Source organism: Panthera pardus, unplaced genomic scaffold (genome assembly GCF_024362965.1).
Source record: "Panthera pardus isolate Hobbes unplaced genomic scaffold, ASM2436296v1 HiC_scaffold_13, whole genome shotgun sequence".
NCBI classification, from domain to species: domain Eukaryota; kingdom Metazoa; phylum Chordata; class Mammalia; order Carnivora; family Felidae; genus Panthera; species Panthera pardus.
Window position 1 is genome coordinate 74,566,244 of NW_026526688.1, and position 22,247 is coordinate 74,588,490.

Below are 22,247 nucleotides of genomic sequence, written 5' to 3' on the forward strand. Positions count from 1 at the left end.
ACATATACCTCTGCACAGACAAATAAAGTTAGAAACGCAACATTTTAATGCTTTTGAATTTTACTTACTGCATTCATGATGTTCCCCGCCTGCAGCACCAAGTGTAATATTGAATGTAGCTCCTCACACAGCATCAGCTCTGTCAAAAAAGAACACACCACAGTCCCTTCAGCTTAAATGCACACGACAGCGACCACATCCAAGTTCAGGAGAGTCTGAAGCAAACTCTGACCCTACACTGCATACAAAAACTGGAGGAAACAAATAAAGCAGCACATGCTGTGGTAGATCTAACGCACCATTTGCTACCGGTAATCCACGTCCTAGTGTTTACCTGGGAATCGAATAGGTATGATAGTTAAGTTTCACAAAATACTTCCATAATGAAAAGTTTCAAGTAGTGGAAAATGCAAAGGCCTTATGAAAAGCAGCATACTGTTACAGGAATAACCTTTTTCTCAGCAATTGTTTATTTTTTCCCTTTATATTCATTAGCCTTTGAGACTACATTTATAGAACCTGCAAACAGAGAGCAACATTCTGCTTAGTCAAGGAGCTACAAGGAGATAAAAAATAAACAGGTTGGGATGCCATGTAAATAACTTGCAAAGCACTAACCCTTAGGGGCCAAGCACCCAGAGAATCTGTTTATTTTATTCAAAACTATACATTTCATTTGGATTGGCTTAAAGGTTAAAAAGGAGCTTCTCACTGTAATATGTTTTTAAATTAGCTCTTTATTTTTATTTATTTATTTATCTTTTTAATGTTCATTTGAGAGAGAGAGAGAGAGAGGGGGGAAAGTGAGCAGGGGAGGAGCAAAGAGAGAGGGGGCAGAGAATGTGAAATGGGCTTCAAGGTGTCAGCACAGAGCCCAGTGTAGGGCTCAAACCCTTGAACCATGAGATCATGACCTGGGCCAAAGTCAGACACTTAACCGACTGAGCCACTCAAGTGCCCATTTAAATTAGTTCTTTAACAAACACAGAGGCTTTTGTACACACATTTGTGCAAATAAACAGTATTAAAAATTGTTAATGTATTTAAGAAGCTAAAAAAAAAGCTTATTAAAATTACACGATATATAGAAAATAAAATGTCACCTATGATTTTTTTAAGTTCATATTCTCCAATAAGTGTGGTATTACTTACAAAAACTTACATTTGGATCATTGCCTGTATTATGTTATCTAAGAAGGCCAGTATTTCAAGGTTAACCAGATAAGAAACGTTTCCACCGTGCCCACAAATTTGCCTTGCTCATTATGAAAACTATTCCTCCAACTCGATTTGAAGAGGAAGAACAACTCTTCCAACATTGCTGCGATAGCCTTGGTGTACATGAAAAAATTAAAAAAAAATTTTTTTTAATGTTTATTTATTTTTGAAGGAGAGAGAGAGAGAGGCAGGGTGCAAGTGGGGGAGGGGCAAAGAGGGAGGGAAACACAGAGTATGATATGTGCTCCAGGCTCTGATCTGTCAGCACAGAGTCCAATGCAGGGCTCAAACCCACAACGGCAAAGATCATGACCTGAACCGAGTTGGATGCTTAACTGACTGAGCTACCCAGGCGCCCCCAGGAAAAAATTCTAAAAGGCCTCTCTACTGAAAGAAGAAAAATCATCCTTAATTCTTAGTCTCCTCTCTAAAATGAATACGATGGACTGAAGAGAAACGAAACATTTTATCTCAACACAGACCAGAGCAACTAAACAGGAAAATCAAATAGGAATCAACAGTTCTACTCTTAACTGATAACTAGAAATCTAGAAAACAACCAAGAGGGAATCAGGCTGGCCCTGAAAACCCTGGAAAATGTGAGGGGTAGGGAGCACTAGGGACTCTGCCTTGGAGATGAGGAGTGCCCACACACATGCGAGGCCTGCCTGCTCAGCGCCAGAAATGCCAGAAGGCCAAACCTCATCACTGTGGAGTGAGACAGCAGAGCAACTCTCAGGAGTCTATCCAAGCTGCGTAAGCAAGCTATTCAAAGAAACAGACATAACCTATTGGCTGCTCTCAAATGTAAATAGCCCACCAAGTGTTAGAGTCTTGAGGGGAAGCAGGTGGGAGAGGAAACAGGGGGCAGAACTATCAGGAACCTGCAGAAGAGTCATGCTGGAGATGCCCAGGAGGAGTCAGGAGGCCAGGAGGTATGCTTCCGGCAAAGCAGGTCCTGGACACCAGGGGCCAGAGTGGGGGAGGAAAAATGCAGCTGGCCTAGGCGCCCAGGCTTTGAGCAGGAGCCAGCACCCACAAGCAGACACTACACACTGCATAGTCAGAGAAAGCTGACCTGGGAGAGGAAGAAGAGCAAGCTGCAAGCAGCAAGGCTTACTCTGAAGCTTGGGATGAAAGAAACCTTCTTCTACAGGAGGATAATATGCTCACTGATGGATTAATTGGCTAATTAATTGACTAATTAATCAATTACTTAGGGAGGAAAGTAAATGGAAATAAACCTTAATTGTCATCCCAGGTAATATCTCATTTCCCTTTTTAGGGTGTAGCAGATCTAGGCGCTTGCACTTCTAATTTCAATTGAATAGTTTTTATTTATTTATTTTTTTAATTTTTATTTTTTCACCGTTTTATTTATTTTTGAGACAGAGACAGAGCATGAACAGGGGAGGGGCAGAGAGAGAGGGAGACACAGAATCGGAAGCAAGCTCCAGGCTCCGAGCCATCAGCCCAGAGCCCGACTCGGGGCTCGAACTCACGGACTGCGAGATCGTGACCTGAGCTGAAGTCGGACGCTTAACCGAATGAGCCACCCAGGCGCCCCATCAATTGAATAGTTTTTAAAAATAAGCTTATACCGGGGCTCCTGGGTGGGTCAGTCGGTTAAGCATCCGACTTCCACTCAGGTCACGATCCCGCGCTTCATGGGTTCGAGCCCTGTGTCAGTCTCTGTGCTGACAGCTCAGAGCCTGGAGCCTGCTTCAGATTCTGTGACTCCCTCTCTCTCTGCCTCCCCCCTCCGCCCCACCCCACTTGCACTCTGTCTCCCAAAAAGAAATAAACATTAAAAAAAATTTTTTTAAGATAAAAAAAAAAAAAAGGCTAATACCAAGCTGGTGCAGCCACTGTGGGAAACAGTACAGAGGTTCCTCAAAAACTGAAAAATAGAATTACCATATGATCTGGTAATTCCACTACTGGGTATTTACCCCAAATATATGAAAACACTAATTCAAAGGGATACATGCACCCCTATGTTTATAGCAGCATTATTTACGATAGCCAAGATATGCAAGCAACCCAAGTGTCCACTGACTGATGAATGGATAAAGAAAACATGGTGTATATATATATATATATATACAATGGAACATTAGTCAACTATAAAAAACAATGAAATCTTGTCATTGGCAACAATATGCATGGATCTAGAGGATATAATGCTAAGTGAAATAAGTCAGAGAAAGACAAATACCACATGATTTCACTCATATGTGGAATGGAAGAAACAAAAACAGAGAAAAAGAGACAAACAAGAAAACAGACTTAATTACAGAGAACAAACTGGTGTTTACCAGAGGGGAGGTAGGTGGGGGGATGGGAGGAAGAGGTGATAGGGATTATGGAGTGCACTTGTCATGATGAACACCGAGTGATGTATAGAATTGTTGAACACTACATTGCACACCTGAAACTAAGATCATACTGTACATTAAGCACACTGGAATTAAAAAAGTAAATGAATTTGTAAAAATTAAGAGAAGAATGCTTACTAAAAAGAATAAATATTTGGGGTGCCTGGGTGGCTCAATCGGTTAAGCATCCGACTTCAGCTCAGGTCATGATCTCACGGTTTGTGAGTTCGAGCCCTGCATTGGACTCTGTGCTGGCAGCTCAGAGCCTGAAGCCTGCTTCGGATTCTGTGTCTCCCTCTATCTCTGCCCCTCCCCCACTCGCACTCTGTCTCCCTCGGTCTCTCAAAAACGAGTAAGAAAAGAATAAATATTAAAATAAAATAAACTGCTACCAAAATTAATAAAAACAAATTACACGAAGCATCACGCATTCACTTACCTTTTGTAGCAGTTCTTAGAATTGTTATGTCTGTGTATAGAGAAGAACAAGAAGGTAAAAATTCCTTCTTTAGCACCATGGCTTCAATCCGAAGTGAATAGCTGAAAAATAAAAAGTAAAACTGTAGAATTTTATGTCATTAATTTTAAAACCTTACTCTGAAAAGAAGAGTGATGGATTATCCTTACTTTGGCACCTGAATCAAGTAGTGCAGAAAGGAATCTGCCAGCGACAGCTTGGACACATCTCCACTAAATGTTTTTAATTTCTTTATCTAAAAGACAAATGGAAAAGAAGGCAGACAAAAAAATAACTTATGATTAAAAGGTAACATTATTTTAAATTTCGTCTTAAAATTCCTTTAAGAAAATGAGACTTCAGTGCTCAATTCAAATCAAAAATGTAGGTCCAAGAAAAGACAGAAAAGGCAATCACCACATTTACTATGTTGTTTTTCGAAAGAAGATAAACCAAACAAATCAGAAAGAGAAGAGTTGTGTCACGTTTGTGGGTATAAACAATCCCGATCAAACCACAGAACCGGAGCCACAGGAATCCTCAGGGAGGTTACTAAAGGGTCAGATCTAAGGATGAAAATTTTCTGTAAAGTTATAATCTGGAAGGGAGATCACTGGGAGAAGACAGAAAAGACTGGGTTACCATTATAACATGGTCCTCTAAGTTCTTTTTTTGTTTGTTTTTAAAATTTTTTTTTTAACGTTTATTTATTTTTGAGACAGAGAGAGACACAGCATGAACGGGGGAGGGGCAGAGAGAGAGGGAGACAAAGAATCGGAAGCAAGCTCCAGGCTCTGAGCCATCAGCCCAGAGCCCGACGCGGGGCTTGAACTCGCGGACCGCGAGATCGTGACCTGAGCTGAAGTCGGACGCTTAACCGACTGAGCCACCCAGGCGCCCCTGGTCCTCTAAGTTCTTAATGAAAAAATCTTAATATTTTGGGTATTCTGGATATAAAATATTCTGACTGGGTAAGTGCTAACCGACCTTGCTGTGGCCCAAGTCCCCCTCCACAAGAGTAACTTTATAGGAAGGGGATACTGTGTGCTGAGGCCACTACACTCTGGCTCTCCAGAAGGAAGGTAAAAAGGAAAATGGCTTAAGCAGCTGAGGTCAAGGTCAAAACTTCCCCCTATGAAAAAAATCAAGTAATAAAACAATATATACAGTCAGATCCCATTTCTATAAATTTTTTAAAAAGCGTCCATTATGCCCCCCCCACCCTCCATGTACACACCTTATACACAGGCAAAAGACTAAAAAGGGCCACTTACATGGGTGATAGGATTAAGGCGACTATTGTTTTCTTCTGCTGCTCATTTTTATTTTCTCACGTCTACAATGAACATGCATTACTCTTGTAAAACATTAAACTCAACTAAAAGTTATTCCTTCAACCATAGCAAAGAAAAACAAAAGAGTTCTGACATGGGAACATAGCCAAACAGCTAGCAGGTGGGGATGGAAGCAAAGAGAGAGTTCTCAAACTGCATCAGAGCCAGTCAATGCCTTCCTCACATAGAAAACGGGACCCACCCAGTGGAAGAAACTCTTTTACGTCCCCTGTAGTAGTATAGCATCTTCCAACAAAAATACTTTACGGTAAGTAGAACCTTGGGACTACTTTTAGGTAGACGGCCTATCTCTGCAGCTAACTGTTGCCAATAAGCACCTACCATCTCTCAGGACTCTTTATAAAGCTTACTACTCTCTTCCATCCCCTGGGTTATGGGGGGGTCCCATAAAAATAACATGATGTCTCTGTCTCTTGGAAAATAGGAAACGACAGTTCCAAAACACAGGGGAGGGAAAATCTGCAAAGATCCACAAGCTGAAGTAGCTACATCAACTACCTGAAAATTCAAAACGTAATAGTGCAGACTCACTGGTGGTTAAGACTGTGGTGTTTTTGGTTTTGGGTTTTTTTTCCCCAACAGGCAGAAAATAGCCATTTATCAAACTGCATTATTTCCCCTACCTTTAGGGCCCCAAAGTGAATTTACCATTTTTAGCCATACTCAGTTTAAGGGCAGACGGAATTTCTGGTTTAGCTAAACCCAAACCAGTGCCTGGCTGAACCGAGAAAGCCACAGGATGAATCCTGATCCCTTGTGAACTAGAGTTTGGTAGTTCACTATATATGGGCAGGGGCAGATTGAGGTTGTACCTTTTGTAAGACCATCTATGCAGCATGTGCAAAGCTTCTGAAAACAGCACAATTTTCTGTCTAAAACATAGGAATAGGTCATGCTAAATCAACTTGGTAGATATTTCTATTAAACATGTGCTCAACTCTAACTGAACAATGATTAATCTCCTTCACTTGTATAAAGAGCTAAAAAAATGTTTATGGATTTCAAGAGAATGGTGATGGAAAGATAGTCCTGAATTTAAGTGCCATGTATACAGTTCTTAGTTCCATTTCAAAATGAGCCTTATGTTCATTAAGAGGGATTATCGTACCTTCGCAGTGGTAGGGAGGTAAAAGAGAGGTGAACAAACCCTATAATTATTGTGCATTCTCGTCATCATCAAACAGCATTTATCAAACATTGTTAGGCATAATTTTGTTGGCTGAGCCAAGTGACTCTCATTATGACCTGGCTGTGCCCGGTTTCTGTCCTAATAGCAAACAGCATGCTCCTTAAGACTCACACATTCCAAAGGGCAGACCTCCTTCATCCCATCTAATTCCACTCACATGGCCTTGAAATAGCAAGATTTCCCACCAACAAACTCACCCAACAGAAGACCTTGGGGCTTCCCCCCTGTCATTCCCCTCCCAGGGGCAGAGTCAGCAAAGAAGGTAGGGATGAAGTGATGAAAATGTCAAAGGATGCAACCAACCTGATGCCAGAGAGAACAGAAAATCTCTACCACCTTCCCGCCCTTTATCCTTGACAGTGATGCAGGGACGGGGCACCAGCCCCAACACAGGGAAGGGCTCGCAGGCTGGGTCAGGGCTCCCTTCCACCGTCCTCCCGGCTCCTACACAAGCCTCTTCCCTGTCCCCTCTCTGGGCACAGGAATACTTTTCAGGACAAAGAACCCACTCCCACTGCTTTTATTTCTGGGTCTACCCTCTTCCTCTGCAAGTTTCAACTAAGAGTTTAAGGCGAGATGAACAAACAACGCCAGATAAAAGATTTGTGGTGAAGGGCAGAGAGATCCTGAAAACAAATTAACCTTCTGCTGGCTTGTCAGCTGAGAATGCGGGACAGAAAAGGGCTGTTTCCGCTCGTATTTTCAACATGCTGATAAGATTACGGTATCATTCAAGTGACACTCACACTGGTCCTCTGTGAAAGTAGGGGCGATGAAAAGGCTGGGAAGCCAGTGCGGTGCAAGGCGGGGTCTTGAGAACCTTTGCCCTTCCTTCCTCAAAGGGAGGCAGTGGAGCGCAGCAGAAGGAACTGTTGTGGGCTCAAATCACGCGCAAATCCACCTTCCTCAACGGCTTATCAACTATGTGCCACTAGATGGGCTCTGGCTAACTTGTGTGAGCCTCAGTTTCCCCTCTGTAAAATGAGGAGTATCTTACAATGTTGCTAGGAGAATTAAATGAAAGAGACACACTAAATAATCCCAGCTATGGTTTAGTGACTTTCTATGTGCCAGGCACTGGGCTATGGACGCACTTGAGCACATTATCTCGCTCGACTGGATTTTGCCCTGCCCAGTGCCTGGAACATGGGGACACTCAATAAATGTTTAGTCCCTTCTTGTGCAAAAAACGAGCACAGAACGTTACACCACAGACTTAGCAACATGCAGTTACGCAGACACTTGTGCATTTATTAACATATTTCTGCCACATTCCTAAACCTCTCTCACTTGGCACTGACTCCCTCCTGGCCTCATCCCCATCCTCCACCCTCCACCAAGACTCTGGGGTCGGCCCTGGTCCGGGTGGTGCCAGAGGCCATGCAGCACTCACAACAAGGCCTTGCAGGGGGCACTGGTCATGAGGTGGCTTCGGCTTTCCCTAAGACTCCCCTGGCCAGGCCAGTGCAGAGCCCCAGAGTGGGTCAGGGAGGGGCGCCAAGATGCCTGGGGGACTGTCAGGGTGTTCCTGCTGAAGGAAGCTCCCAGTTGAGTGTGGAGGGTGTGGTGAACTGAAGCCAAGAGTCAGTAATGTAAACAAGAAGGAGTGTGACCAAGCTTGTCGGATATTCAGACTGAGGATGACCCTGCAGAGGAGGGAGCAGCAGCTGCAGCCTGGCTCAGTGGCTGGGACGCCTGTCGGGATCCCAGGGAGGTGTTTCATCCCAGCAGGACACTGTCTCCGGGGTCAGCTAATTGTCTGGGGGTGAGTGAAAGCCTCAGGACTCAGGGCAGTGCCTGGGTGGGTTTTCGTCATCTTGCCCTTAACATCCCCCCCACCACACATTTGAATTATATCCCACACACAACTCAAAAAGCAGGGTTCTTTTAAACACGAGAGGTTTGACAGCTAAGCTGCTTCTCTGAAAAATCCCAGAGTCTTCCACAGCCTTTGCATTCTCTAATCACCTCTGAATTTAAAATTAGAAATGAAGACATTAAGAAAACTGTACTTAATCTGCCAGCTCTTCATGGCACAAAGCTGGCAGTCTCCCCCATGCCTAACCTCCATTTAGTTAGAAACTCAGAGTTTTTTAGAGCATATTCACATGTACTATCAAATCTGATCCTCACTTAAATAAACGATGAGGTCAGTTAGGAGTGGGAACCAGAACAGCCCTAAGGAGGAGGCACGAAAAAAGCCCAAGCAGGAGTAAGATTTTGAGAACAACTCAATCCTTTTAAAATTCAAATCAATTAAATCCTATCCATCCTCATTAAAGGTTTTTGGGACTCTCATTCTTTACATTAAAAAAAGAGAAAAAGAAAAAGAAAAAGACTAAGGACTGTTTAGCATATAAGACCCAGGGTAAATTATGATTTAATGTACCTTCCCTTCAGGACTTTAAGACCCTCCACTAACATTAATAAATGCTGTTAATTAATCTTAGCTTAGATAAATTACACTTAATTTGCAAACAGAAAACCTGACATAGAAAGAGAGGTTCAGGTTACCAAATACACCTAGAATATCCAGTTACCTCGTAAGACCCTCAAGTTGGCATTGTGAGTTTATCATTGATCGATATAAAAGAAAAATTACAGATATATACTTCTCTTGTTATCAATGGCACTAAAGTCGAATTCCATAAATTATGTCTGGGAAGAAGAGAGGGATGCGGGAGGAGGAAGCAGTGGTATGTGTAGAAAGGATAACTTACACTTTTTACTTTAAGATTCTGTATTATTCAAATGTTTACAAGCATATGTATTCATGTAATTTCTTACTGAAGTTTTTCAGGGTCCCCTTCTTCAAAAATAATCGGCACCATGACAATGTTATAAACTGTTTTTTTCTATCAAGCTCCTAACCATTCAACAGTTAATTCAGTCCAAAAAAAAGATCAATAACTTTATATTGTAGTACTATATTGCTATCACAGCAATTTTCACTTTTTAGTCAATTAGACATTTATTAACAGTTTACCTACCTCTCCAAAATTTTAGAGCATATCCATCCCAAAGCGGTTTCGTTTTACTTTTTTGTTTAAAAAGTGTATGTATTTATAAAATAACCTGGGTACAGCCTAGGCAAAAACCATCACTGGAAGATGGAAAAGGAAACCAAAGTTCATACTCAGGTCCCACATGCCGAGTACCACATCCAGCGCATAGCTAGGCTTTCAGCATCGTGACAATCCAGCGAGGCAAGCACCATCATCCTCTCTGCATAGGTGTGGAAACTGAGTTCACTGGAGTTAGGAAACTTGCAAGGGTACAGCTCCAGTTTAAACCTAGATTCCCTAACTCCACAACTTACACTCCCTCTCTTAGGTGACTTTTTACTTTTAGGTGAGAAAACTCTGGCTCCGAGTAGCAGAGTCCCCTTCCCATGTGAGTTTTGACACTCTGAAAAATGTTAAGGTTTTATCATCACTCCTAACATCTAAAATTCATGTGCCAAATTCCTTACCTCCTCTGACTCTGGCAAAAGCTTAAGAAATTCTCGCAGGGTCTCTGATCCATAATGTTCACTCTTTCCTTGATGAATATCTTCTACGATGGACTGAGGAGACCTTGAAAAGACAATTAATCAGATTCCATTTCACATTTGCTGAAGTGCCAAAGAAACACAAGCCAGTGGAAATTAAAACAAATCACCTCCACCCTCCTGCCATCCCGCCTTCTTCCCAGTCTGAGGGACATGCTGTGTCAGTGATCACAAGAGCCCCACTGCCAGGGAAAGCAGGGATGTTGACACGCTCTTCACCCAGAAGCCCATCCTTGGGCATCCCAGAAAGGCAACAACCACTGGGGGTCTTCTCTGGGTGAAGAAAAGCAATCCCCTTTGGTCACATGGAAACCTGGCGAGCCTTTCCTTTCCACTTTAGAACACTGGCATTTAACCACTGTTGACTCACCAGTCCAACTTCCACTCGAGGGGCAACACTACAGAAGAATTTATAAATTCCCTGACATGACAGGCTTGAACAGACACCCCTAGGCAACTCTCCCTGTACTTCAAGCCACTAGGTTCTGTTTTCATGCAGGAAAACAGCAGAGAATGACAGACACTTGGGTACTCATCACACCATGTATCTAACAAGGATATACAAGTATGAGGAATGACTTTTGCTTTTATTAGAAGCTGAATTTCAGCTCAGCCACACCCAGATTGATGCTGACAGTGTGGATGAGACTAAAGTTGCAAATATGTGCAAAAACCTTACTTCTTAAATTGCTTAAGAAATATCCCAATGTTCATGCTCCGTTTTGCATCCAAGATAGTAATCTGAAAAAAATAGACACACGTAAGACTAGTAAAGTACAAATAAAAAGAGTTGGAGGAAAGGAGAGAATTAAAACCTATCAAAATACGACACTAATTTATAAAAGAATAACTTCCAATATGTAAATCTGGTGATTAATCGATATACCTAATGCAGCTTTGCAAACATTAAAATATTATCATCTCTCCAAATTTTCTGCAATGATATATTTCCTTGACTATAATAACTATACATACCTATTTTATTTTTAATTTTTTTAATGTTTGTTTATTTTTGATAGAACACAAGGTGGGGAGAAGAGAGAGAGGAAGACACAGAATCTGAAGCAGGCTCCAGGCTCTGAGCTGTCAGCACAGAGCCTGACATGGGGCTCCAACCCAAAGACCATGAGATCGTGACCTGAGCTGAAGTTGGTCGCCCAACCAACTGAGCCACCCCAGGCGCCCCGTACATATCTATTTTAATCTTATATAACTTTTTTAAAAGTTTTAAAATGTTTACTTATTTTTGAGAGAGAGAGAGACAGAGAGAGAGAGAGAGAGAGTGGGGGATGGGGAGAGAGAAAGGGAGATACAGAATATGAAGCAGGCTCCAGGCTCCGAGCTGTCAGCCCAGAGCCCAACATGGGGCTCGAACCCACAAGCAGTGATATCATGATCTGAGCTGAATTCAGATGCTCAATCGACTAAACCACCCAGGTGCCCCTCTTACGTGACTTTTAATGAATAATGTATATTAAAATTTTTTTAATTTAGCAATTTCCTCTTAGAATAACTAACAGCCTGCATTTAAAAGCCCAAATTTGACAAGAGCACACTGTATGCATTGTATGTTAGCTAACTTGACAATAAATTATATTTAAAAAAAAAGAAAGAAAGAGAAAAAAATAATAAAAGCCCAAATTTGAAAAACAGGTGTCTTAGCATAGCAAGATCATATGAAATTTAAACTAAGAAAGTAAAAAATAACTGAAGATATTGCAGAGTCCCAACCCTGATTTAGGGATATAGAAGGACCAATACTGTTATTTTCAGAAATGTAATAAAATTAATTTTTTTTCAAAAAGAAAAATTTCTTTTCATTGAAAAAGAATATATATGTCCAATAGCCCTTTCAGGAGGAGGTAAGAAAGTCTTCTAAATTTTATTTACTCAAAATTTATAAAGGAAAATTCTTGTGCTGTCTTTCACCAAGTCTAAGATCCATGTTAACATCTCTGAAATCAGGAGGTATCTTACAATGTATGGCGTCTTTGAGTTAATGAAATACGGTGCTATTCTAATGTACTGTCAAAACCCAGATTTTGGCTGCAATAGGTTTTAGCTGTCCAAAATCAATAATTGGGCAGGGTTTTATCAGACTAGAAATTAGACAGAACCTTTTTTGGACAGTGGGGTGGATGTTGTTATTATTATAAACAGAAGTTTTTCTTTCTCTGGCAGCAAATATACAAGAGGCGTGGAGGCAAGATAGCCTTAAAACTGCTGCAATTTTTTTCATCTGGTTTTTGCTAAAGGGAGACTAGCTAAAACAGGAATGTTGTTATAATTCTCTTCCTTTCCAAATGTATGTGATTCATTGTGAACAAAAGAGAATCAGGTTTCAGATTAAATTCCTGGTCTCTGGGCCTGCTTCTAAGTTTATAAGCAGCAGCAAGAACTGTTAACCCAATTTAATGGCACTTCCTGACTATAAGGTTAAATTTTTACAAGAGTATGGCTGCCTCCTTTTGAAGACTAATCTTAAACAATCACATTATTTACTATCCTAGGGGTTTACTTTATGTTCACGCAATCACCTGCCAGCCATAAAATAAACTCCCAAGCAATCAGGACAGGCTCCTTATTGGACTCCTACCCAAGGACTATAGTTCAAGTTGAGTGTGAAGGTAGGGGAGAAGAGGGGGGAAGAGAGGGAGAGAATAAAACCTGTCAACCTTAACACCCTTTAATGAGGAAAGCCCACACCAGACAGAGGAATCTAAATTCAGTAAGACAGAAAACTATGTCTTATTATAATTCATAAATTAAAAAGCCACAAGTAAGAACATGTATACTGATACAGTGACAGACATTTCCAAAGAACTTCCTCAGCACACACTTCTTGCCCCCAACTCCAATCTCCACCCTTAACCTTCTGATGCTCTGTGCCCTTGACGGATTCACAGCTACTGCTGCTGGAAGTGACAGAGAAATTACTCTTATTGTTCCTATCTGACAAATAAGGAAACCGAGCCTCAGAGATGTCATTTTTTATACTTTCCCCAAAGCAACACGAGAACTGAAATGCTAGCCTGGGTCTCTCTGGTTCCTTTTCTCTCTAGTTCCTGTGAGTTTTAACACTGCTGAGGATACAGGAATATTAGAGAAGTGGCAATGTTCCCCCACCGCCTCGGGCGGGTATCCACATTGGGATGTTCCTCCAGGAATGGGGGCAGATCTATAGAAAGCCATCCACAGGGCCTGGCCAGGTTCCCTGGAGACTCCAGAGCTGTCTGTGTGGGATGATGGAGAGAAATCGTGTTCTCACAGCTGACACAGCCTCCAGGAGCTGCTGTCATACTTGACACAGAGCAGCCACAGCCTGGGGCAGCGACTGTCTCCACCTCTTGAAGCAAACCTTCTGAAACTGGTCGCTAACTTAAGACAATTCAGCAACAGTCCTAAGAAAAACCCGGGCTGGCCATCACAGAGCACCTTCCAGGGAAAACGACAGGAAAATGAGACAACTGGCTGCCTTCCAGGGACAGTCCCATTCTCTCCTGGCATCCTCAGATTTGCCTAGTGCACAATCTGGCTCTCTCTCACAGGTTATCATATCCGATCCTTCTAAAGGAGTGTTATAAAAGTGTCTGTTAAAGTGCTTTAAAGTGCTTTAAAGCAGATTATCATTTCACCTGTAAATTAGCTTATCTTACTTCCCAAAGGCTTGCCGCCTCAGAGCTGGGCAATTCAGGAACCCCATGCGTGTGGGACCGGGTGGTGTTTTGGAAGCATCCAGAGCAGTGGACTTGCTGGCTGCACAGGCTGAGACAGACAGCCTCAGGAACAAGGATTCCCTCCCTGCCTACCAGTTCCAGTTGAAGGTAATCTACTTTTCTGAACACTGCAGGACACGGACGCAGGACCTGGACAGAAGTCAGGGCCTGTCTTAGCAGGTGCAGCCAGCGTACTGTAGAGCTCAGGGGCTTTCCCATGAAAGGCGCACTCAAGAGTTAAGCCAGCCCTGGTGAACAAGGGGCTCACCTCGTGCGTGCCACCCCGAGGACTTCCCACCAGGATGTGAAGTGGCCCTGCTAGGGGAACAGGCTCCCCACAGACTGCCAGGGTGGCCCGGGGGGCTCCACCACCCTGAGGCACTGAGACTGCATGCAGCACTCAGTAAAGGGTGTGATTGGCTGTACCGCTCCTCTCCTGCAAACCTCCAGATAAGTGCTCCTACCTCCTCCCACAATTATTTTTTTTGTTTATTTAGAGGCAGGGAGGGAGGGAGACAGAGAGAGAGAGAGAGAGAGAGAGATCCCATGCACAGGGGAGGGGCAAAGACAGACGGAGACAAAGAGAATCCCAAGCAGGCTCAGTGCTATCCGCGCAGAGCCCAACATGGGGCTCGAACTCACGAACCATGAGATCATGACCTGAGGCCAAATCAAGTGTCAGGATGCTTAATCAAGGCGCCCCCCACCCCTCTACAATTCTTGTACTTTTATCTACTACCAACTACTACAAAATCTGCCTCCCCTGTTCTTTAAAGAGAAGAAATAGCTTTTCGTTTTTAGTTGTGGTAAAATACACGTAACATTTACCATCTTAACCATTTTTTTTTCCAAGTAATCTCTACACCCAACATGGGGCTCAAACTCACAACCCCGAGATTAAGAGTTGCAGGCTCTACTGAATGAACCAGCCTGGAGGCCCCCATCTTAACCATTTTTAAACGGTCAGTATCATCAACTGCCTTCACACTGTTGTGCACCCATCACCACCACATCCACAGAACTCTTCCCATCTTGCAAAATTGCAACTCTGTACCCATTAAATCCTAACTCCCCATTTCCTCCTTCCTTCAGCCTCTGGCAACCACCCTTCTACTTGCTGTCTCTATAAATTGGACCATTCTGGGTACTTTACATTAAATAGAATCATACAGCATTTGTTCTTTTGTGAATGGTTTATTTCACTTAACATAATATCTTCAAGGTGGAAGAAGAAATTTTTAAGCCACTTTTGTTTCAATATGTCCAAGAGGGCTTCCTTGACTACTTTAAGTACCACTAAATGGTGTTTATTTCAATGCCATGTCAAATTCTGAAAAGCAAAATTTTAAAAATCTTCCTGTATCTTCTACAGATGTAGCTTTTGGTTTCTGAGGTTTTTTATGTGTACTTTTCTAGCCCAGGTTTGGGGAAAAATATAAAAACCTAGGTTTTTTTTTTTTTCTTCTTTCAAATGTATTTCAAATACTCATCTAGTTCTGTAGTTCTGGATTGAGCATGTCCCAGAATTCTAGAACTTACTGGGATCATAACAAAAATTGAGAAATAACTGATAACCTGAATGAGTGTGAGAGAATAAGATATTTCTTCTCAGAAACTTAGAAAAAGCAATCTTCCTTCCATCCTCTCTTCCTCTTTCTCTTTTTCTAGTAAGTGATTTCAGTTATTTCTTACATAGTATTATTAATTAATGTTAAGTGTAAAGATTAATTCAGGGGCACCTGGGTGAATCGGTCAGGTTAAGCGTCCGACTTCAGCTAAAGTCATGATCTACGGTTCATGAGTTCAAGCCCCGCATCGGGCTCTGTGCTGACAGCTCAGAGCCTGGAGCATGCTTCGGATTCTGTGTCTCCCTCTTTCTCTGTCTGTCTCTCCCTCCCTCCCTCCCTCTCTCTCTCTTAAAAATAAACATAAAAAAATTTTTTTTAATGTAAATATTACTACAGACATCATATTGTGTTCCAACATTTGTATCTTCTTTTCTTTTTTTTATTTCACTTTATTGACGTATACTTGACAAATAAAATTGTAAGATATTTAAAGCGTGCATCATGCTTATAATGATATATGTAAACATGGTAGAAGGACTCCCCCATCTATCACCTCCCATATTTATCTCTTTTTTCTCTTCTTTGGAGAAAGGCATTTAAGTTCCACTCTCTTAGCAAATTTCAGTTATACAACACAATGTTATCAACTGTAGTCACTGTATTACATCCTCGGGCTTCATTCATCTTGTGTTTTCTTTGTCAGTCCCAATTCTGATGTATCATATGGGCAAATACTCCCTTTGCATCCTTGGTTCAGTTCTGCCAGCTCAGTTACCTTTAGTTTCCTTTGGAAGATACCACTTGGCCAAGACGGTCCCTTCCCTCAAGAGCATTTCATATTCTAGAGGGAGGCAGGTACAGACCCAACTAACCAGTGTGAGTGAGACTCTGAGGGGGCTGGGGAGCCACAGTAACAGATGGACAGGGAACACCTCAGGGAAGAGGTCAGTGAACTCCAAAAAGAAGGTGGAGCTTGAGCTGACTCTTGTTATTATTATCTCCAGTAATATATTTTTGTTATTTCTAATTACTTTATTATACTTTAATTATTACTCTAACATTTGTAGCTTCCTGAAGTTAATTTATAGGTAACAGAGATACAAGGATAGCAATATTTCATAACCTCCTCCTCCACGTACTAAATGTTTTCATTTACTATTTTGAGTGTTGTTCTTCCTAAATCCGGCCATTCCTGAACCCAGCTCTTCCTTATCTTCTAGCAACTTCTTTCTTTGGAGTATAATGGAACTTATTTGTAATGCTTTATGCGCCCTTTGAAGTAGCAGTCAACCACATAATGGCAGGCCACTTCTGTAGGAGGTTATTTCACATATTTCAAGGGGACATTATCTGATCTCTGGCATGTCTGAACCTCCAGAATTATGGCCTGTGTAGTGGCAGGTTGGGATGCCATGTTTCCAGGCTCAGGATGGGTCCCTCTGCCAAGCCTGCTGTTCAGGGTATTGTCCATTCCACACAGACAGGTGGTGACAACTATTACGTTTAACCCTGGGCTCCACTTACTACCAAGTAAATTGGAAGATTTATTATCGGGCCTTGTGGAAACTATAACTGCTGAGTTGTAATTTCTTTAGAAGAAAATCTAATGGGGGAAGAAAATAGCATGTACTGTAGTCTTTTACTGAAAATTTTAAAAAGTATATATACTTCTAGCCATGTTGGAGATAGCATGAAAAATTGAAAATAATTCTGGATAACCCTCTGTTGTATGACAGTATTACCTAATACACTTAAATCCCTCTACCTAACTACTTATCCTATCTGAGTACTAAAGAGTTGGAGAGTTATATTATCTTATGACTACACAGTCATGGTGACTTAATTTTTCTTTCTAGCGACTCTCAGCTTAGGACCTACAAGTATTAAAAGTGAAAATACTTGCACACCCATGTTCATAGCAGCACATTCACAAGAGCCAAAAGGTGGAGCAACCCAAATAGCCATCGATGGATGACCAGATCCATCAAAACGTGGTATCTACGTACAATGGAATATCATTCAGCCTTAAAATTCTGACACATGCTGGAACATGGAGGAGCCTTAAGGACATTATGCAAAATAAACTGTTACCAAAAGACAAATACCACATGATTCCATTTAAAAACGGTTAAGATGGGGGCGCCTGGGTGGCTCAGTCGGTTAAGCGTCCGACTTCAGCTCAGGTCATCATCTCATGGTTCATGGGTTCAAGACCCGCGTCGGGCTCTGTGCTGACAGCTCAGAGCCTGGAGCCTGCTTCGGATTCTGTGTCTGCCTCTCTCTCTGCCCCTCCCCTGCTTGTACTCTCTCTCTCTCTCTCAAAAATAAAACACTAAAAAAAATTTTTAAATGGTTAAGATGGTAAATGTAATATGTATTTTATCACAATTAAAAATAATTTTAACAGGGGCGCCTGGGTGGCGCAGTCGGTTGAGCGTCCGACTTCAGCCAGGTCACGATCTCGCGGTCCGTGAGTTCGAGCCCCGCGTCGGGCTCTGGGCTGATGGCTCGGAGCCTGGAGCCTGTTTCCGATTCTGTGTCTCCCTCTCTCACTGCCCCTCCTCCGTTCATGCTCTGTCTCTCTCTGTCCCAAAAATAAATAAAAAACGTTGAAAAAAAAATAATTTTAACAATAATCATTATTATTTAATTTTAGTTATTTTTTAAGTGAAAGCAAAAAAAAAAAAAAAAGTAAAAATGCATCTAGGGTGAGGGGGTGGAGGGGGATGAGGGGAAAGCCTTTTTATTCCTGAATTTCAGATGCGGCCTAGAGATTGACATTTCTGCTCCTGCTGTAGTTCAGAAAAGATGCCATACTCCCTGCTATTTCCCTCCCTAAGTGGTTCTTAACCCCTCTTGAGTTTGCAGACATAAAGCTGCAAGTTCCTTGAAGCCCCTCAAACCATCATTTGGCAAAATAAAGGTCTCCAATTTATAAAGGATGCCACCCATTCCAACCTGGGAGGTGCCTTCCCAGGAACCTGGTGAGCTAGACCCCCTTCTGTCAGAGGTGGTATCCTGAGACATGTGCTCCACTTCCACATGTGCCCACCCGCTCTCTCCTTCACAGTCACTGACATTCAGTAAAGAGAACTAGGAAACAATGGTGAGAAATGCCCCACTGTACAATAAGAAGTCTCTGCTGGACGCTGGGGCAAAGGCCAGGGTACTAAGGAAGTGACTTCTTGCTCTTTCCAATACTGAAAGGATACGCTAAGAAATAAAAGGGCTTCACATAAAGGGAAGGAGCAGGGAAAGTCTATGCTCAGCAGGGGAGGGCGCTAGGGACAGTCCTGAAGACTTCCTGTCAAATTTACTTTACACACTTAATTCCAATCCCAGCATTTCCACATTTTATAATTAATCGACTCTTGGCTATTTCAACAGAGGACCATACCACCAAGTTCAAGGACCCCCAAGTGAATTCGTGGAGAGAAGAAATTCATACGCTCCTGAGACACACAGAGAAAAGAGGTCAAGACTGTCAACTCAGGAATTCAATCATGCAGAGAGATGCGACTCCATCCCAGAGCCCTGCCTACTCTCTTACCTGATCCACTCCATCTTTGACCTATTTCTTCTGTTCCTGTAGAACAGATTTTAAAAACCATACATTTGGGGGCACCTGGGGGGCTCAGTCAGTTAAGCGTCCGACTTCGGCTCGGGTCATGATCTCATGGCTAGCTTATGGATTCAAACCCCACATCGGGCTTTGTGCTGAGAGCTCAGGTCCTAGGCCTGGAGCCTGCTTCCGAATCCGTGTCTCCCTCCTTCTCTGTCCCTCCCCTTCTCACACTCTCTCTCAAAAGTAAACAAACATTAAATAAATAAATAAATAAATAAATAAATAAATAAATAAAACAAATAGAAATAATACATTTGTTGCCCCTCCCCCCCTTTTTCTTTTCGGTGGGCAACATTCTTTCCTTTCAATCTCTGGTTTCCTCATGACTCCTGCTAGCAAGTGGAGGAGGTTTCTCAATTTACTTTGTTTCTAAACAATACTTTCAAATGCAATTTTTAATTCAGTTTCTATAATATATATGTATGGTAATCAATAGTTCTGAAGCCGTGCTTTCGGTGAACTTCTTATAACCTGCTAGCTTTATTCTCAGTACGACATTTATTGTTCACTGGAAATATGCTTCCTAGAAAATCCATCTAAAAACTAGCTTTATGCACTGAGCTTTCTGGAAATATCTATTCCACAGTGGCCATAGTTGAATTCAGAGCCATAGTTTAATTCAAGACTAACTCACAACACTTAGGGAAGGAAAACTAGAGGCATAGTTTTTATTGTAATAGGGGTAAAATCTTAAGGATGTAGAGTAGTTAATGGTGTATTTAACAAAAGGCATTTCGTCTCAGAAAGTTCCTGTTAATCGTAGTTAACTGAGTTCAGGAACTCCGGTTTTTGTTCCGACAGAGACTACTAATATGGACTTGAGCAGAACTGCCCCACCAGGGGAAACCACAGCAGATGTGTTGGAGACAGGGCAGTGCTGAGAGGCCAAAGGACGATGGCCCCAGATAGCATGTTCTCGGCGTGAGGTCATACTCCACCGGGATGTCTGGGAGGATGTGGCATGCATGCTTCTTACACTTTTTTGCTAGTCAGCTCAAGCTCATCGCATAAGGCCCTTTCTACATTTCCAGAGCACATTCGCCTGCATTATCGTATTTGCGAGTGATTTAGCAAGTAAGTTCTGAAATGTACACAGCGTTCCAAACACAAAACAATGCAGCATGCGGAGGATCATCCCTCCTGGATCCGTTCTTACCTCTTCCTTAGGGTCTCTGAAGGATGAGTTTAAAGTTCCTCCTCTCCTAGAAAGGGAAGGTTTGGTGGTGTCTTCTTGCTGCCCAAAGAGCTCCTCGATGGTCTTTGTATCGATCTGGTAGTGATGCTGCTGCCTGGCCGCCAAAGTCCAGATGTTGGTTTTGCCACGAACTTGCTCCTCCGGAATGGTTTTCCAAAAAAAGTTTCTCATCCGCTTTTTCTTACCCAGGTGGCTGTAGCCGTTCATGTGAGAAGCCGGGGGTAGTCCTGGAGGGGGAGGTGGGACTGGAGGCACCCCGGGGAGTGGAGGAGGGGGTGGAGGAGGGGGAGAGGGCAGAAAACCCTCCCCTGAGTATGGACATGGTGGAGGTGGAGGGGGTGGAGGTGGTGGGGGTGGGGGGGTTTGCCCGATCATGAATCCAGCTGCCGAGGCGACATTCCCATTTTCTTTATCGCTGACCAAGGAGACACAATTCATAACATGCATAGTACTGTTGCCTTCTAAGGAGATAATTTCTTGACCTTGGGGAAGCAGACACAAACATCAAACTCGTGTCATACTTTTTCACCCGCTAGTCTGCTGCCAGAGAAAAAGGCAACTGTGTTGTGTGTCATCTTCCAAACCTACAAAGATAAAACAACTTTAAATCAGTACAGGAAAACATGTGAATACCAGCTCTTCCCTCCAGAGCCTAGTGCCAGTCCTCGTCAAGTGGCTGGGTATTACAATCATCCAAAAGAGCATTAAAAGAGACTACTACTTTTCTAAATGTGAACCAAACAAATTTTACCTCCTGGAAATGCTGCCAAAGCAGAAGCAACAAATCAACTTGGAAACCTTCCGTTAATCAATCAAAGACATATTTATTGGGAACCTGCTCACTATAGGTTCAGCAAGTACTGGTCACTTTATGAATAAACTACTTGTTCACTAACTGGCTCATTTTCTTTGGGCAATGGATACCCAACCCCTAGGGAAATTACCCAAATGGCTGAAGCATTAGGTATTAGTGTATGATCCTGCCTTTCACCAGTATGGACATGTCCCCTACCAATCACTTGGTCAAAGGGCATACTCTGCCTTGCATGTAATAGGCAGGGCATCTGGAGATGATAAAATAGTGACCAAACTCATTCCCCCGGAGTCAGGGGCCACCAAGTCCCTGTTCCACTTGGTGATGGGGCTTCCCCACAAATAGAGGAAAAAACCACTAAATGTAAAGATTAAAGGTTGTGGCTCTAAATCAAGCGGCACTGCTTACATTTTAGACAAATCACTTCGCCTCACTAGACTTCAGTTTTGTCATTTGTAAAATTAGGAGGTTGGGATCCATTACATGACCTCTCCCATTGCTTCCAATGTTCTCATTTCAGATTCTAATTAAGCCACTCTTAGGAAACAATCAGAACTTCTGGCCAACCTCTTCTGCTTCTTCTGTGACATTATTAGCAAAGAAGACATATACACATGAGGATATGCTGTCTGTATCATACCTGCCATGTCTACCCCTTATCCACAGTCACTGACTAATTTTAGTAGCTTGTGTTTTTATTGACCTTTAAATGTTTGTTTTTGGTATTGAGTTGTTATGGACCTGATATGAAAACAGAGGTTAAAACAACTACGTTTCTTCAGAGATGAGGACTGGTTCACTGAAGATGCAGGGACCCTTATGAAGTGAGCACCCCGACTATGTGGGCACGTAAAAAGGACCGTTTCCTCCAGGTCATAAAGGGCCACAGGGAAAGGCTTTTTTAGACTGGCCTTCTGAGTGTAATTATCCTTTTACAACATCATTGTCAGAGCTCACACTTACAGACACACATTGGTCAAACAACACTGGATTACGTAGGAGTGATCTGTCTGATAGCACTAATTCAAATATTTTCAGATACTTTACACAGAACCATGTACAAGAGGCAGCATTGCCTTGGGAATAAGAGTGGAGAGTTCAGAATAGATTTTTCCCCCTCAGATCTCGGTTCTGCTATTTGTTTGACTGAGCAACCCAAGGTTATTTGATCTACAGCTCAGT

The 22,247-nt window shown here is 42.4% G+C and overlaps 1 protein-coding gene across 4 annotated transcripts in view; it reads right to left on the minus strand.

The window, feature by feature from the left end:
* FHDC1 (FH2 domain containing 1) overlaps nucleotides 1–22,247 on the minus strand; it is a 42,561-nt gene that overhangs the window by 14,935 nt on the left and 5,379 nt on the right. For all 4 annotated transcript variants that reach the window (XM_053901185.1, XM_053901186.1, XM_053901184.1 and 1 more), the window contains exons 2-7: nucleotides 20,213–20,835; nucleotides 10,827–10,888; nucleotides 10,070–10,172; nucleotides 4,224–4,309; nucleotides 4,036–4,136; nucleotides 69–139 (exon numbers count right to left, since the gene is read on the minus strand). In XM_053901185.1, the coding sequence (XP_053757160.1) occupies nucleotides 69–139; nucleotides 4,036–4,136; nucleotides 4,224–4,309; nucleotides 10,070–10,172; nucleotides 10,827–10,888; nucleotides 20,213–20,698 (909 nt within the window). In that variant the 5' untranslated portion in view covers nucleotides 20,699–20,835. The remainder of the gene's footprint in view (nucleotides 1–68; nucleotides 140–4,035; nucleotides 4,137–4,223; nucleotides 4,310–10,069; nucleotides 10,173–10,826; nucleotides 10,889–20,212; nucleotides 20,836–22,247) is intronic.